Source organism: Oryzias latipes, chromosome 6, assembly GCF_002234675.1.
Source record: "Oryzias latipes chromosome 6, ASM223467v1".
Taxonomy (NCBI): domain Eukaryota; kingdom Metazoa; phylum Chordata; class Actinopteri; order Beloniformes; family Adrianichthyidae; genus Oryzias; species Oryzias latipes.
This window is the reverse complement of record NC_019864.2, coordinates 10,453,431-10,468,685: the sequence shown is the minus strand read 5'-3', so window position 1 is coordinate 10,468,685 and position 15,255 is coordinate 10,453,431. Positions and strand designations below refer to the sequence as shown.

General features: G+C 40.5%; 2 protein-coding genes across 4 annotated transcripts; one reads left to right on the top strand and one right to left on the bottom strand.

Moving 5' to 3' along the window:
• The first annotated feature begins 684 nt into the window (after positions 1-684).
• LOC101172653 (solute carrier family 25 member 44) lies at positions 685-6,779 on the top strand. 3 transcript variants are annotated; one of them, XM_011475877.3, is made up of 4 exons: positions 685-775; positions 3,394-4,085; positions 4,160-4,287; positions 5,286-6,779. In XM_011475877.3, the coding sequence occupies exons 2-4, from the start codon at positions 3,446-3,448 to the stop codon at positions 5,475-5,477; spliced, it is 960 nt and encodes a 319-aa protein (XP_011474179.1). In that variant the 5' UTR covers positions 685-775; positions 3,394-3,445; the 3' UTR covers positions 5,478-6,779. The 3 variants fall into 3 exon arrangements, with proteins under 3 accessions (XP_011474179.1, XP_011474180.1, XP_004069531.1); XM_011475878.3 differs by lacking the exon at positions 685-775 and adding an exon at positions 873-1,019 and having other exon boundaries at positions 4,165-4,287; XM_004069483.4 differs by lacking the exon at positions 685-775 and adding an exon at positions 874-1,019.
• A 2,211-nt stretch (positions 6,780-8,990) lies between these two features.
• Positions 8,991-14,929, bottom strand: wdr61 (WD repeat domain 61). Its single transcript, XM_004069482.4, has 11 exons — positions 14,762-14,929; positions 14,467-14,533; positions 14,360-14,387; positions 13,849-13,954; positions 12,565-12,737; positions 12,172-12,320; positions 11,957-12,050; positions 10,833-10,926; positions 10,618-10,710; positions 10,414-10,492; positions 8,991-9,187 (listed from the first exon to the last, which is right to left on the bottom strand). The coding sequence occupies exons 2-11, from the start codon at positions 14,476-14,478 to the stop codon at positions 9,098-9,100; spliced, it is 918 nt and encodes a 305-aa protein (XP_004069530.1). The 5' UTR covers positions 14,479-14,533; positions 14,762-14,929; the 3' UTR covers positions 8,991-9,097.
• Positions 14,930-15,255: the final 326 nt, after the last annotated feature.

Sequence of the window (15,255 nt, the reverse complement as noted above, 5' to 3'; positions counted from 1 at the left end):
TCGACCACACAGGTCGACAGCTCTGTGATCTGAGACATCCAATATTCCCAGATCACAGAGCTGTCTTTTAGTCTAAATGTGAACGTTTTCACCAATTATAAATATCAAAAAGTAACTAAATCTACGGAGTATGGAACGTTTTATATTAGTTGAAATACATTTTCTACATTTTTAGATGTCTATGTATGCTATTACACCCATTAATAAAATGATTCTTGGACAAATAAGACTTGCTATGTTTATTTATCAACTTCCGATGAAAAAGCAAACGGTCTTAATTTTAATAAGGTAAGTAACATTTCAGTGTTGACCTAAATGCATCATCTGCTCGTGATGCTTTCAAGGTGCCACGGGCTTATGACGCTTACCTGTTTTGAGATTTTGTCGCGTCAAGATTTCTTTTTATTTAAAAAGAAAACATATCGGAAAATTTGTGTATCCATTAAAGTTAATTTGAAGAGATGCAGAGATGTAGATTTAATTCTTTTTTAAAATATTAATTATTTAAACTATACATTAAACATTTAGCAAAGCTTTGCGTTTAATGTAAGGCATTCCTGAATACACTTGTGTAAAAATAAATCTAAACAAGCGAAATTATAAACTTCACATATGTTATTAGAAAACTCGTAAATAAAAACAAACACTTTTTTTTACTTTTAGCGGCTAATATACTTGCCAAAAGCTCCTTGGATTTCCCACTTTTACGTTGACCATAAATGCGTCTTCATCGAAGAGGAACTGTCTGCAACATCAACATTGCAATTTCATTACAGTACGTTTCTCTCACTTATATATATTTATATTTCGGATGTTTTGCGCATAGCAATATTATAAACGCTGCAGAGAAGGGTGGTCTCGTGACCTTTAACCTTTTCCTGACGTTTGCTCGCGTTTGGACGGCAGACATGACCGTCCTTGCACAGCAAAGCCAAAGCTGCAGTCCGTGTGAATTTGAGGAAAAAGACTCGACTTTATAGCGTTTCGGAAATGCTACGGGTGTTTTTCTGATCTTTAAGGTACTTGTTAATGTGTGTTTACGATTAAACTAATGATTTATGTCGGCGTTGGGCCGTAAATTCCACAGTTCTTCTAGATGTTAGCTTGATGCTCCGTTAGCAAACACTCACTGTGACATCATCACACGTGGTAAACAAAACTTAAGATCTTTAACGAGTTGTTGAGCTACAACAATCTGAGGACGCTGTTCCTTTTTGTTTTTGTGTGTGTGGGCCTTTTGCTGGTGCTTTCCCCGCGTTTTCCGTCGTGTTTTGTTAAAGTTTCGTAACTTTTTCTGAAAGTGGGTGTGTTTTGAAAAATCAGCCTGGTTCTGTTGTTTTTGTTTCCACGCACAGCATGAAGAACGCAAACGTTACGCCGCAGGCCACGCTTCATAGTTGAATAGTTTCATCCAAATGTTATCTTTTTTTCTTCTTAATTTTCACTGTAGTTTTGAATCAGGCATATTATAAAAAAATAAAAATAAATCAAATGAGATTTATTTTTCGAAAAAGTTTTTGATCTTGCTCTTATTTAAAAAAAATTTTAATTCTAACTTTTATTCAAACACAGACCAACACTGGTATTTCTTTATTCCAATCATTGTAAATCAGGAGCAAGTGAAAAAATGCTATTTGTGACGTAAACAATATGTTGGGTGGGGCCACAAGCTCCCTGCTCCGCTCCATTCTGATGCATTCACTTGCAGACGATAGATTCTCAAAGTTCTTCATTTCCACGTCCGAGCTGGAATCTGACTCAAAACTGTGCAACTGGATATCCCCAATACCACTCGCCATTTTTGTTGCACCACTAATGTTAGGTTGGGGTTGTGAGGGGCTGTAAGTTAGCGGGAGAGTGTGTAAATACAAGGATTATGGGACTTGTGGGCAGGCTTACACTGCGCCAACAGTGTCGCCCACAACTCAGAGGTGAATTTCTAATAACTTGCCTCACTGCAGAAACTATGTCCTAGAAAACGACACAGGTGTTCGGATTTAGCCTAAAAACAGCATAACAATTTCAAAATAGTTTGTGGATTTTGGCTAAAAATGTCTAAATGAGAATTTAAAGGCCAACAATGGACACTACTAAATGTGACAGAGATGCTCCTGTGGATAGAAAAAAAACAGATCTGACTTTGCTTTATGTTGTAAATATTAATGCATTTCTACTTTGATGCCTCATACCTACAAAGTTTTTGATGTTAAAATCTACTGTATCTATACTCTAAATACATTTGTTATTACTTAAATTCCTTCTATGTTTAGTGTTTTACAGAACAGCTCAGAATTGAGGTTCTGTCTCCACAACTTCCTGTTTCTGATCAAAAGTTACAATACGACCTGCAGTTAAATTAAACAATTTCAAAACACACTTGATTAATAGAAAAAAAATGCTAAAACAAACACTTACGATGTTTTTCTTTCCTTTATTACTATAATTTTCGATTATTTGTTCTTGTTTGTAATAAGGATGTTTCACCTCCGTCCCTCGCCATTTTATAATTGACCTCAGAGCCGCCGCCCACAAACAGGAGGCCTGGTTTTTGATTGACAGGAGATCATCAAACCCGGGTCCTGTTAGGTCAATAATTCGGCTTGGTATTCTTAAAAACACTGTGATTGGATGTCAACATGTCTAGATGAAATGGTGTCAGCTGCAAACAAAGAAACAACTAAGTTAAACCAAGCTTAGTTCACAAAGTAACCACTAGAGGGGGGTGTTGCACAACTTAAATCTTATTTTATTTCAATGTAAACTGGTCTAACTTTAAATATATTTACAACCCAGTGCAGTTTGAAGCTCAGAGCAAAAGCCTCATCAAACCCAGGCTCATCTGTGTTTGAAAGATGGGTGGCGTTGCCATGGTAACTTAGTCTGTGAACCTAACCTGGTCAGAAGCAGGTTTTCCTGAAGAGTTTAGGCTCCTACCACCTCAAGAGCTCACCGGATGACCCACTGTTTCACGTCCACAGGGAGAGAACTCATAAAAAAGCAGTTATTTAATGTAATTTAGATAATATTTGATCAGAAATGGTTATGTTGATCAATAGATATGGAGAGTTGATACAGATTAATGTCAGAATACATTTCTAGAAATTAGATTACCTCACACCTCTGATTATTTATCAAAAATAAATCCTTTCTTTATCTGAATGTAAGTCCTTTCATTTTTAATACTCTAGCCTTTGTGGGGTTTTTTTTAAATAAAGCTTGATTTCTACAAAACTTTTTTATCAAGAATAGATTTTAGAAAACATCTGATGGAAATAGAAGAACTTGAATAATCACAGAAATGGGATTTTGGGTTTTCACATATCTTCATTCCACCTTTTAGTGAGGATGATGAGAATCCTTTTTTCTTTTTTTTTTACTTTCATATCTTCACAGGTGTGATGGTTGATGACAGCTGGGGTGCAGCGCTGCCCTCCCAGTCACCACCATGCAGCAGAAAGGTCCCATCCAGATCATCGAATGGGAGGACCTGGACAAGAGGAAGTTCTACTCCCTGGGTGTGTTCATGACCTTCACCTCCAGAGCCACGGCCTACCCAGCCAGCCTGATCCGCACCCGCCTGCAGGTGCAGAAGGGGAAGGCGGTGTACTCCGGCACCTTTGATGCCTTCTTGAAGATCCTGCGAGCGGAGGGCGTGCGCGGCCTCTACCGCGGCTTCATGGTCAATTCCTTCACCCTGCTGTCCGGACAGGCGTACGTCACCACCTATGAACTCGTGCGCAAGTTCGTGTCCCATTACTCGCCCAGCAACACTGTGAAGTCCTTGGTGGGGGGGGGCGCTGCATCCTTGGTGGCTCAGACCATCACCGTGCCGATCGACGTGGTTTCCCAGCACCTGATGATCCAAGGCTGCCACAGCGTGTCGCAGCTGTCCCGCTTTAAGGTCAAACCTAAAAGGGTGCTTGCCGCCTCCAAGAGCAAGCGAACGTTTGGGCAGGCGTGGGACCTGACGGTGCAGATCTACGCAGCCGACGGAGTGAAGGGATTCTACCGGGGCTATGTGGCGTCACTGCTCACATACATCCCCAGCAGCGCCCTCTGGTGGCCGTTCTATCACTTTTATGCAGGTATACCAACAGTGAAAACCTCCCCGTTAAGCACAGCACCATGTTGCAGCGTTTGACATCCTTTATGTTCACAGAACAGCTGACTCTGTTAGCACCGAGTGCTTGGCCTCACCTGCTCCTGCAGGCTCTGGCTGGACCAATGGCAGGAGCGACTGCCTACACCATCACAAATCCCCTGGATGTCATTCGTGCTCGAGTACAGGTTCGTTGAAATGCAACTGCTCTTTCTCCATTGATGGATTGGATTGATTCCGTTTTGATTCCACATCATTCAGTTGTTGCTATAAGCATTAGCTGTAGATCCTTTAGTTGTGTTTCATGAGTAAAACTAGAATCAAGTTTCCCCCATAGCATCCAATACCACATAAATGACCCCTGAACTCCTGTCAATGAGGAAGCTCCTAACAATGAGTGTTCCTGGCACAGGCGCATGCAAAGCAGATCATGCATCACATCAGGAACTCTGGCCGGGGCCCCCAAACCATCAGATCGGAGTTGCCATGGGAACAGTAGGGGGTGTTTTTTTTCTTTAGCTCAGTGAAAAATGCGCTCAATATTCCAAAACGTTTCTATATTGGAAGTTATAGTTGAAAAATACGCTGTGCGGGCCACAAACTCTCTGCTCTGATCCGTTCTGATGCATCCACTTGCAGACGATTAGATCCATGTTTGTCTTTGTTCTCCTCGTCTGAGCTGGAATCTGGCCCCAAACTGTACGGCTGGGAAATTTCATTAAAAATTTGAATACACGAATTGTTGACTTCAGCTGGACAAAAAGAAATGACATGCAATAGAAACTTATTAGGAATGTGGGCATGGTTAACTAAAAACCTCCGTTGGCAAGGAAATCCAAAAGTTTACTTTTGCAGATTCTTCCAAAAATGATCACCTCCTGACTAACAGACAATGAAAGGTTGCTATGGAGATAAAACCAAGAGAAAAGCTGCCTTTCGCCACTATGTCACATGCAACTCTGACCAGGGTTGCCGGGGCAGAAGGGAAAGTGGACGGCGTGCAGCAGTCGTTCAGCCGGTGTGGGCGGGGTCACAGCTTTAGTGTTGAAATGTTTGTGTGCTTTGTCTCTCAGGCTAGTTTTCTTCTGCACCATCCGCAAATGTGCATAGTACTTTCCACCTCAACAATCTTTCTCTGTGGAGTGATGGCGCCCCTAACCACAGCGATTTCTCCTGTCTCCTGAAGGTGGAGGGACGATCGTCCATCATAGAAACGTTCAAGCAGCTGCTGGCGGAGGAGGGCGCCGGGATCGTGACCAAGGGGCTGTCCGCCCGCATCCTCTCCTCCCTGCCCACGTCGGTGCTCCTGGTGGTCGGATACGAGACCCTGAAGAAGCTGAGCCTGCGCGCCGAGCTGATTGAGTCCAGACATTGGTGAAAGTCCAAGAGCGGGACCAGGACTCCGCCTCTCCGCCAGGCTCCACCCCCCAACACATACTGTGACCCGTCTGTACTGAAGCTGCTGGGTCTGCTTTGGGGCATTTCAGAGTTGCTGCACCAACTCTTCACTGGAAATCTCTTTAAAAAGAAGTGAAAAAAGCCGTTCTGCATGTTCAGGAGGTCACAGCAGCACGGCGACAGTCCAGTCGCCGTCTAAGACTATTCAGGTTTTCACATGTTTTTGTGTGTTTTTGATGAACCTCAATAGGAAACGTATTACTCTACCTGTTTGAAGCTGAGTCAAACGAGAGACTGTTACATTTTTTAGATTATTAGCAGACAAAACTGCCTTTTTTTTGTCCTTAGAGATCCTCTGCCAGAGTGAGGAAGAGCGTGATGTCTGACTGCATTCCTTGTGTTGAAGATGTAAAAGACATAATCCCTTCTCAGACTTTTAAATGCTGAGCCTTGGGCTGTTTTTTGCCATAACAAATGAATCTTCTAAATCGTGCACCAGCAGGGTTTTATTTATTCCTTAAAGTCTGTTTTTTTCTGAGCTAAAACTTGCAAAACAAATTGGAGCAATAAGACTTCAAAAAAAGAAAGATTTACTGTAATAAGAGTTTTAGTGACGGGTTTTGACTTCATTCTGATGCCGGTTCAGGCAAGCAGTTGGATTTCACCTGAGCTTTTAGAGTGAAAGGTGAACCACAGGTCTGAGCCCACACAGGTGTGGTGGAGGCATTGCTGCAACCGTTCTCTCTAAATTTCCTGCTGCTGCTTTTAAACAATTATAATCAGGCAGAACTGACATTTCCCCCTTTTTTCCCCCCCCAAAATGTTCAGGAGTTTAATAATCAAGTGCTTTATTTTGAAAACTAGTCAATTATAAGCAATTCTGGTTAATCCATTTTTCAAAGATCCTATGTATTTTTAGATAGATAATGGCAAAGATCCCATTTTTGAACCAATTTTTGCTGCACAATAATTGTGCACATTTTATTTACTGTCAAGCAGAAATATATTGAAATATACAATTTTTAGTTAGAGGGCAAAGTAGATCAAGACATGTCCTTCATATGTAGTATATTAAGCAAATCACTGCCTTCATGTTCAGACACCTACCAGCCTTTCTAATGAGCCCTGATGTTAGATTTTAACTTCATTTAAAAGGACAGTCGTCTTTAATGACATGCAGTTGATAAAAACTAGTTACAAAAGAAAAAAAAGACTTAAGTATTTCAGAAATTTGAGAATCTTTGTATATTTGAAAGAGAAATAAAGGTAAAATATGTCAGAATTGTCTACGTCTTTTTCTGAAACCGACTGCAGTGCACATTCATGATACTCTGTAACCCTTGTGCTATCCTAGGCACTTTAACATTGGGAGTTGGGTCATCTAGACCCACTAGACAGTGCTCTGAACCTTTTTTCTTCAATGATTTGTGATCTTCACTGGTGTCCATGGATTACATGAAATCTTTCCACCTTTATCCACCTTTGTCATGGTAGGGAGAACACGTAAATGTAAGGGTGGGGTCATCTAAGATAACACAAGGGTTATACACAATCCCTTCATTTCATGGGCTCATAAGTAAGTGGACAAATGAGTAACTGAAAACAAAATAATCATTACTAACATTTGGTTGAAATCCCTTTGTTGGCAATGACAGCCTGAAGTCTTGAACTCATGGACATCACCAGATGCTGGGTTTTCTCCTTCTGAATGCTCTGCCAGGCCTTTACTGCAGCTGCTTTCAGTTGCTGTTTGTTTGTGGGCCTTTCTGTCTGAAGTTTAGTCTTCAACAAGTGAAATGCTGCTCAATTGGGTTAAGATCAGGTGACTGACTTCAAGAATATTCCACTTCTTTGCTTTAATAAACTCCTGAGTTGCTTTGGCTGTATGTTTGGGGTCGTTGTCCATCTGTATTCTGAAACGCCGCCCAATCAGTTTGGCTGCATTCACCTGGATCTGCGCAGACAGTATGTCTCTGAATACCTCAGAATTCATTGGGCTGCTTCTGTCCTGTGTCGTGTCATCAATAAACACTAGTGTCCCAGTGCCACTAGCAGCCATGCACGCCCAGACCATCACACTGCCTCCACCGTGTTTTACTGATGATGTAGTGTGCTTTGGATCATGAGCTTCTCCACGCCTTCTCCATACTTTTCTCTTGCCATCATTCTGGTAGAGGTTGTTTTTGGTTTCATCTGTCCAAAGAATGTTTCTCCATAACTGTGCTGGCTTTTTTAGATGCTTTTTAGCAGTCCAATCTAGCCTTCCTATTCTTGAGGCTTATTAGTGGCTTACATCTTGCAGTGTACCCTCTGTATCTACATTCATGCAGTCTTCTTTTTATGGTAGACTTGGATATTGATACACCTACCTCCTGGAGAGTGTTGTTCACTTGGTTGGCTGTTGTGAACAGGTTCCTCTTCACCATGGAAATGATTCTGCCATCATCCACTACTGTTGTCTTCCGTAGACGTCCAGGTCTTTTTGCGTTGCTGAGTTCACCAGTGCTTTCTTTCTTTTTCAGGATGTACCACAGTGTTGATTTTGCCACTCCTAATACTTTAGCAATTTCTGGCATGGTTTTTTTTTCTGTTTTCTCATCTTAATGATGGCTCCTTTCAGCTGCATGGAGAGCTCCTTTGACCGCATGTTGTCTGTTCACAGCAAAATCTTCAAAATGCAGCACGAGTCCTCTAATCAACTCCAGGCCTTTTATCTGCTTCACTCATAATGACATAACAAGGGAATTGACCACACCCGCCCATGCAATAGCATGGAAGTCAATTGTCCAATTGCTAACAGGCCCATGAAATGAAGGGATTGAGTTTAAAAAATGCTTTAGTTTTTCACATTTTTATGCAAATCTTTTTGTTCAACTCATGGAATAAAAGCTGAAAGTCTGCACTGCAATGGCATCTGAGTTGTTTTATTTAAAGTTCACTGTGGTAATGTACAGAAACTAAATTAGTATGTATCTCTGTCCAAATATTTATGGTCCTGACTGTATATATATATATATATAAAAATGTCACAGAGCGTTCTTGTTTAAATGGTGATGAAAAAAAGTCAAAACGTTCAGCTCAGTTAAGTTTAACTGCTAAACGTCATTTGTACAGGAAAGGCCTTCAAATAATCGAAAATCTAAACTTTTAGGTGTTTCATTTAAGCAGCAATATTTTTCTCTCATCTGATGGGCCTAACCCTTGTGCTATCTTAGATGACCCCACTCTTACTTTGACGTGTTCTCCCTACCATGACAAAGGTGGATGAAGGTGAAGAGGATTTCATGTAATCCATGGACACCAGTGAAGATCACAAATCATTGAAGAAAAAAGGTTCAGAGCACTGTCTAGTGGGTCTAGATGACCCAACTCCCAACGATAAAGTGCCTAGGATAGCACAAGGGTTACACAATGTCATTTTTTGTAGACTTGGATAAGTACCTCCAATCTGTGTAGTGCTTCCAATGTGCTTAAATCACATCAATTCAAGCAGTTATTTGTACAAAAACAGAACTTTTATTTTGACAGCATTGCTAAACAAACTTTCTCATTTACAAGAGTCATATCCCTTCCCTCCTGGATCAGAGCGGCCGGTCTCCGTCACACGGGACAGTCGTAGATGTGGATGGCGCGATCGTCACCAGCCGAGATGATCTTTGAGCCGGTGTTGTTGTACTTCACACTCCAAACCTGCAGAGACAGCAGCACCAAGAACTATGGACAAGAGGTCAAAAGAAAACTTAAGAGACTCAGGATTTCCCACAGAATGCTATTAAAGAACAGTTGAAAGACCCACTGTGATGAAAATGGTATATTTAGGGTTTTTAGTTGCAGAAGAAAATACGCTGGCCGGGCCACAAGCTACAAGCTCTGAGTCACTGGGAGGGGAAGAGGGGCGGGGCTGCTAAATAATATTCTAAATGTGTCAATATTAAAGCACCTTCAGCTAAACACACAGGCGGTCTTTTATCTTCTCAGAAATTCTTCTGCTTTAACTTTAATTACAAGTTTGTAAAATCAAGAAACATTTTCTTCGGAAACATTTTGATGAGACAAAACTGATGCTTAGAATTAAAAACAATTTCAGCTGAATTCTGTTAAGAATTTGGAGGTTCTGGTCAAGTGGATAGAGGACAAATATTAGGCAAGATTTGGACACTTTTTTTGTACTTCAATTTTGGAAAGCTACACTACTAAAACCAGATCAAGATGTTTTAATCTCATCACAAATCGAGCTGTGAATCACTGAAAAAATGCTGACTCATCAAAACAATTAAATGTCTATTTATTTATTATTATTTATTTATTAATGTTTTTTTACTCCTGGAGTTATATAAACTGAGCAAAGGAGGAACTCTGATAAACAAAATGCAGATATTACTGATTAAAAACACAACCAGAAGCACGTTAACAGAAACTAAAACATTTATTTTAAACAATTGATTCGTTAATTTGATGAATTTGTGTTGATTTTCAAAGTGAAGATAAATTGAATATTAGTTTGATCAGCTCTAATCACAAACACCAAACAAATGATGCAACCTTTGCTAAAAGTGTCACAAAGACGAACATTTCATAACTTCCAGCTCCTCTGGGTTTATTCCCTTCATGGAGGAGCTGGAAATAAAGCTGCTGATCTGGCCCCTGAGGAGCTTCTCCTCATCAGAGGCTCAGCAGCAGAACAGATCTGAAGTCTGATGGTTTCGGCTGAAACATCCGACGGGTTATGTGATGAGTCGGCGCTCCTGACCCACTCCCCCTCCCCCACGCAGAGCTTCAGATTGGAAAAGGCAAACCATGTCCATCACAAGAGGTTCTCAGCTGCAATCTGTGTGTGTTCAGTCGTTGGACAGGACGAAAACGAAAAGGAATGAAATAAACCAAAGTACAGCGAGACCCGCTCACGGCTCCGCTACCTGATCCTGGTGGTCGAAGAAGGTGTTGATGCAGGCTCTGGAGCTGGCGTCCCAAACCTTCACGCTCTTGTCAGACGAGCTGAGAGGAGCAGAGAGGACGATACGGTGAAAAGCTCTCACCTGCCCAGCTCAGTTTGAACATGAAGAAGGTCAGCTCCTCATCTTCAGCACAGCATGAAAGAAGAAAAACATCCCTTTCTCTACCTGGAGACAAAGTGGGTGTCATCAGGGGAGAAGGCCACGTTCAGCACCCAGGAACCGTGTCCGCTCAGCGTGGCGGCCAGGTTAGCGTGTTGTCTGCAGTAAAGTGACCACGAGTTCAAGCTGTTAGAGAGACGCTACAACACGCATGTCTTCCAACAAACTTCTAATGCGTCTGCATCACAAAGGAAAAAAACAGACAAGAGCAAGACACGCACACGTCGTAGATTTTGATGTAGCCGTCGTCTGAGGCCGTGACCAACAGCTGGGAGTCCGGAGAAAAGGTCAGAGAGCGGATCGGCATGGCGTGACCTGCAGACACAAAACCCGTTCTCTGGTGAGACCTTATCCACTGCTGAAGGGAATTCCCCCTTTGAGGGACCAAGAAAGTTTGATTCCATTTGCTTTTGTTAAGAAAGTATTTCTAGTTACTTTTTAATTAGAAATACCTTCAGATTGTTTGTCAAATTTCCGTCTTTGCTCAGTTTATAAAACTACTGGAGTAGAAAATACTTTTAATAAAGTTTAAACTGAGATTTGACAAATAAATACTGAATTGATTCAATCGTAAATCAACGTTTAGAGAAATGATTCAGTATTTGGCCAGTAATTCCCAGCCCTATTTGTGAGAAGATAAAAAACATTTTGAGCTCATTTTTCTGATGCTTCAGAGTAAAGAGTGTGGTTTTCCAAAATTAGATTAATTAGTCAGATGTTTCTTTAAATTTGTCTTCTGCACAATATAATTTCCAGATCCTTGTAAAAATGTCCTGAAAGTCATCGATCATCTATTGATCTAGCGTTCCTAGTGGTCTTTTATTTATGATTATGTTGTTTTTAGTCAAAAATCTTTTAAAATCGGTGTCGTTTTCTAGGTCATAGTTTCTGCAGAGCTGCAGTCGTTCATAAGAAATTCACCTCTGAATTGCTCACGTGAGCCTCGGAATTGTGGGCGGGACTACTGGCGCAGAATAAGCCCGCCCCCACATCCCCCCCCCCTGTTGCTGGGCGGAGCAGGGAGATTGTGACCCGCCCAGATTATTTTCTATACATACGACAAATATGCTCTTTTTTCAAACGGAATTTTTTGCTCCTGATTCAGCATTATTTGAAGGAATAAATACTCAGGGATGACATTTTAGGCTCAATTATCTTTATATGTCATGAGAAAAATGCCACAAGAACATGTTAAAGATAACACAAACACAATTCTCATCAGAGTGAGTTTTTAAGAATTTATCTTCAACAAAAAGCAAACTTTGTGTGTCCATCAAATTGCAGTTTCTGAGCGTTTAAGACTCTGAAGTTGACATTTCCATTTACCACATCAGCTTTCACCCACCTTCCAGCGTGTGAAGCAGCTTTCCTGTGGCGATATCAAAGATGTTGATGATCCCGTCGATGGCTCCACTAGCCAGATACTTTCCATCAGGGCTCTGAAGGGCAAAAACACATTCAAATAGATTAAATCGGTTTTATACTACACACTAGATATGACACTATTATGATCCAGAGACACTTCTATGTCTGGGATGCAGGAAATCCATCATTTCTTACATAAGCTATACTCAAAATGAATTTTCCTCGTGTGTCCAGAGAATATTCCTTCTTGCTGCTTTCCACACCAAAGATGTTGACTTTGCCATGATGGCTGCCGGTGGCGATGTATTTAGAGTCCGGAGAGAAGGCAACCGACCACGCATCCACTGTAGAGGAGAGGAGAGTCTACTCATCACAGCCAACGGCAGCAGCTTCTTATATTATGGGACTTGTGTGTGAACAAAATCCAGATTTATTGGCAACAATGCAGAAAATGTTCCCAATGATGAATACGTTCCTTGAAGAATTAGAAAAAGCTCTGTCCTTCTTTAACTAAACATTTTCAGCAGATTACGATTTGAAAACATCAAAATTTAGAGTTTTAACAATTATCCGTTTAAGTTTTCCCACCTGGCCCTGCATCTATCGACTTAATTTGTTTTCCAGATTCCAGGTCCCACAGACGGATGTGCGCGTCGAGGGAACTGGAGGCGGCAATGGCACCATTGTGGCTGATGTCCACCGAGACCACGCCCAGCTGGTGGCCCTCAAGGGTCCACTGCAGCTCCAGCTTCTCATCTGACCTGCATGAAGAGGAAGCGGGGGATTAATGAACGACAGGCCGGAAAGAAAACAGGTTTCAGAGTTTAGAAGCCCCAAATCACCCAGAGGACAAATAAAATACATGTTTGTATTTGTATCCAATTACTAATTTGATAAAAAGTGGACAAACAGAAAGTTCCAAAGAAAAAATTCAACAGTATAAATAAGAACCAAAAGGGCAACATAAAGCAACATAAAACCCAAAAAATTTGTTTTTTTCTACTACTAAGAGTCTTGAAATAACACCTTTTGTGTCACAGAAATGTAAAAATGTGTACTGAATTTTATAGAAAGATAATTTGCATGATTGAATGACTGAAATATTTCACACTAGTTGGTTTTAAGGCATAAGTATGCGTGTGAACACTATCTGTTTTGTGTACATGTCGACAGGTGGACATTTTTGCAGCTAGCAGGTGTGTTTATAACAGTTGAGTGTGTGTGTGGACGGGCCCCGCCCTTTTTGTACTGCATTTGAACCTTACCATAATGATTAACAACCAGTAAACTTGTTGCTTTATGCTGCTTCATGGTCTTACCCCCCTTCCCCTCCTATTATCACCCCCTACCCCCCCTCTCTCTAACGTCCCTCTCTCTTCTTCCCCTCTTTCCTTTGCCGTCCGGTCCAACACCAAAGATTTTCAAACATGGTTGAAATTAATAAAGTTTGGCCTCAATTACAAAAGGGGTTTATTCAGTCACACCTTTGGTTTGTCTGAAGATGAATAACCCCTCTTGTTAAAGTAAAATATGTCCAACACAAGAGGCCCTCAGCTCTCATCTGTCTGCCCAGCTGTTGGACAGGACAAGTAGAAAAAAAAAGAAAAAAAAAAGAAAGATAATTTGCCTGTGACACTTAAATGTTGTAATATTTTTTGATTTATTGATAAGAAAAAAAATTTTACGTGAAAAAAACTTCAAATTCTATAAAAGAAAAACAATAGAAACTTGACCAATCACGTCTCTGGTTGTGGATTTAAGCTTTATAAATAAACCAAATTCCAGAAAGATTAAAAAAGCAAAACAAGGAAATTTGACAAATGCAGGGGACACATTTTCAGACACGGAACCATAATAAACAGAAGCATTTACCATTTCCAGACTTTCACCATATCATCTAGTGAGCCTGTGACGATGGTTTCTGAGCCGTCTGCTGCACTCCTGCCCCACGCTGCCGTCCAGATGGCGTCATCGTGAGCTGCAAACACACAGGAGGTTTTAAAATTTAAAAGAAATTCAAAGATTCATTCATTCGTTTAATACCCATACACTAGAAAACGGTTAGAACATTCCTCTTAAAAAAAAATTCAACCTTTACTTGTTTTCATCTGTATTTAGAAAGCATAAAAACATTAATAAACCAATAAAATTAACACAAACTCAAATTTGCTTTTGAATAAGAGGGAATCAGTGCACAGATTCACTTCAAATAAAGGACTACATTTGCAAAGATGTCTGATATCCTGGTGAGCCTTAACAACACTGGGGATCTGATTGATAAGTATATTAAATATTCTACTGAAAATATGAGGGGAATCCAGCATGTAAACACACTATGCGGCGCCGCAGAAAAATGGAGGAGGACGAACAGAGTAACACTTACCGTGCTCTTGTTTAAACAGAATGGTGTACTGGAGACAAAACACAGGCTTAGCATTAGTGTTTGGTGAACGCATGGAGGCACAACATGTTGCTCTGTCTCTCAGTTACCTGAGTACTCATCGTTTTGGTGATTGGTCCACCCAAAAATGGAGCCACTTAGCGTAGTTTGTTCGACCTGAAACCAACATACAATTGTTGGGGAATATTAAATAATGAATAACACCGTTTTAAAAAAATAATAATAATAATGGCAGATTCTCTTCATGCAAACATGAAGCTGACAAGACAAGAGCGTCGGAATTATTAACACCGAGCCTACAACTTCTTCTTCTTGCTGCTAGCTTATTTATTTTTAGCATGAAGCGAGTAAAGACGGCAACAAACGTGTTTTTAGGTTACTTACCAGATTTAAGCGAATACTACTTTTATTATTTGAAAATTAAAGTTAATTGTTTGTAATAGCATGCATAAAGCTTATTTAAAATTCCAAATGCACGCTTATTTAAACTTGGATTCTCGGTGCTTTACATGTGAAGCGCCATAACATTACGCGTCACTTCCGCTTTCAACATCATTAAGAAAAACACACAATGATGCCACTATTGCCCCTAGCGGCAGGGTGGAGAGTTACAACAGCTTAAACCACCAATCAAATTGAAAAAAATGATTTTAAATTGCGAGCTAAAATTGAGATTTTTTTAAAACTCCTACAAGATAAACAAATTAAAGTTATTTATGTTTTACAGCTAGCAATTTTTAAAATGGTAAATGGTAATGGTCAGCAAAAGATCTTATAATCATTGGCTGGTTAAAATTGTGAAAAGGCTGGGAAACTTTCTTCTCACGGCCCAGCCTTTTTGTCCTATAAGAAAGTTTAAGGTTAAGTTTTTGTTAAGA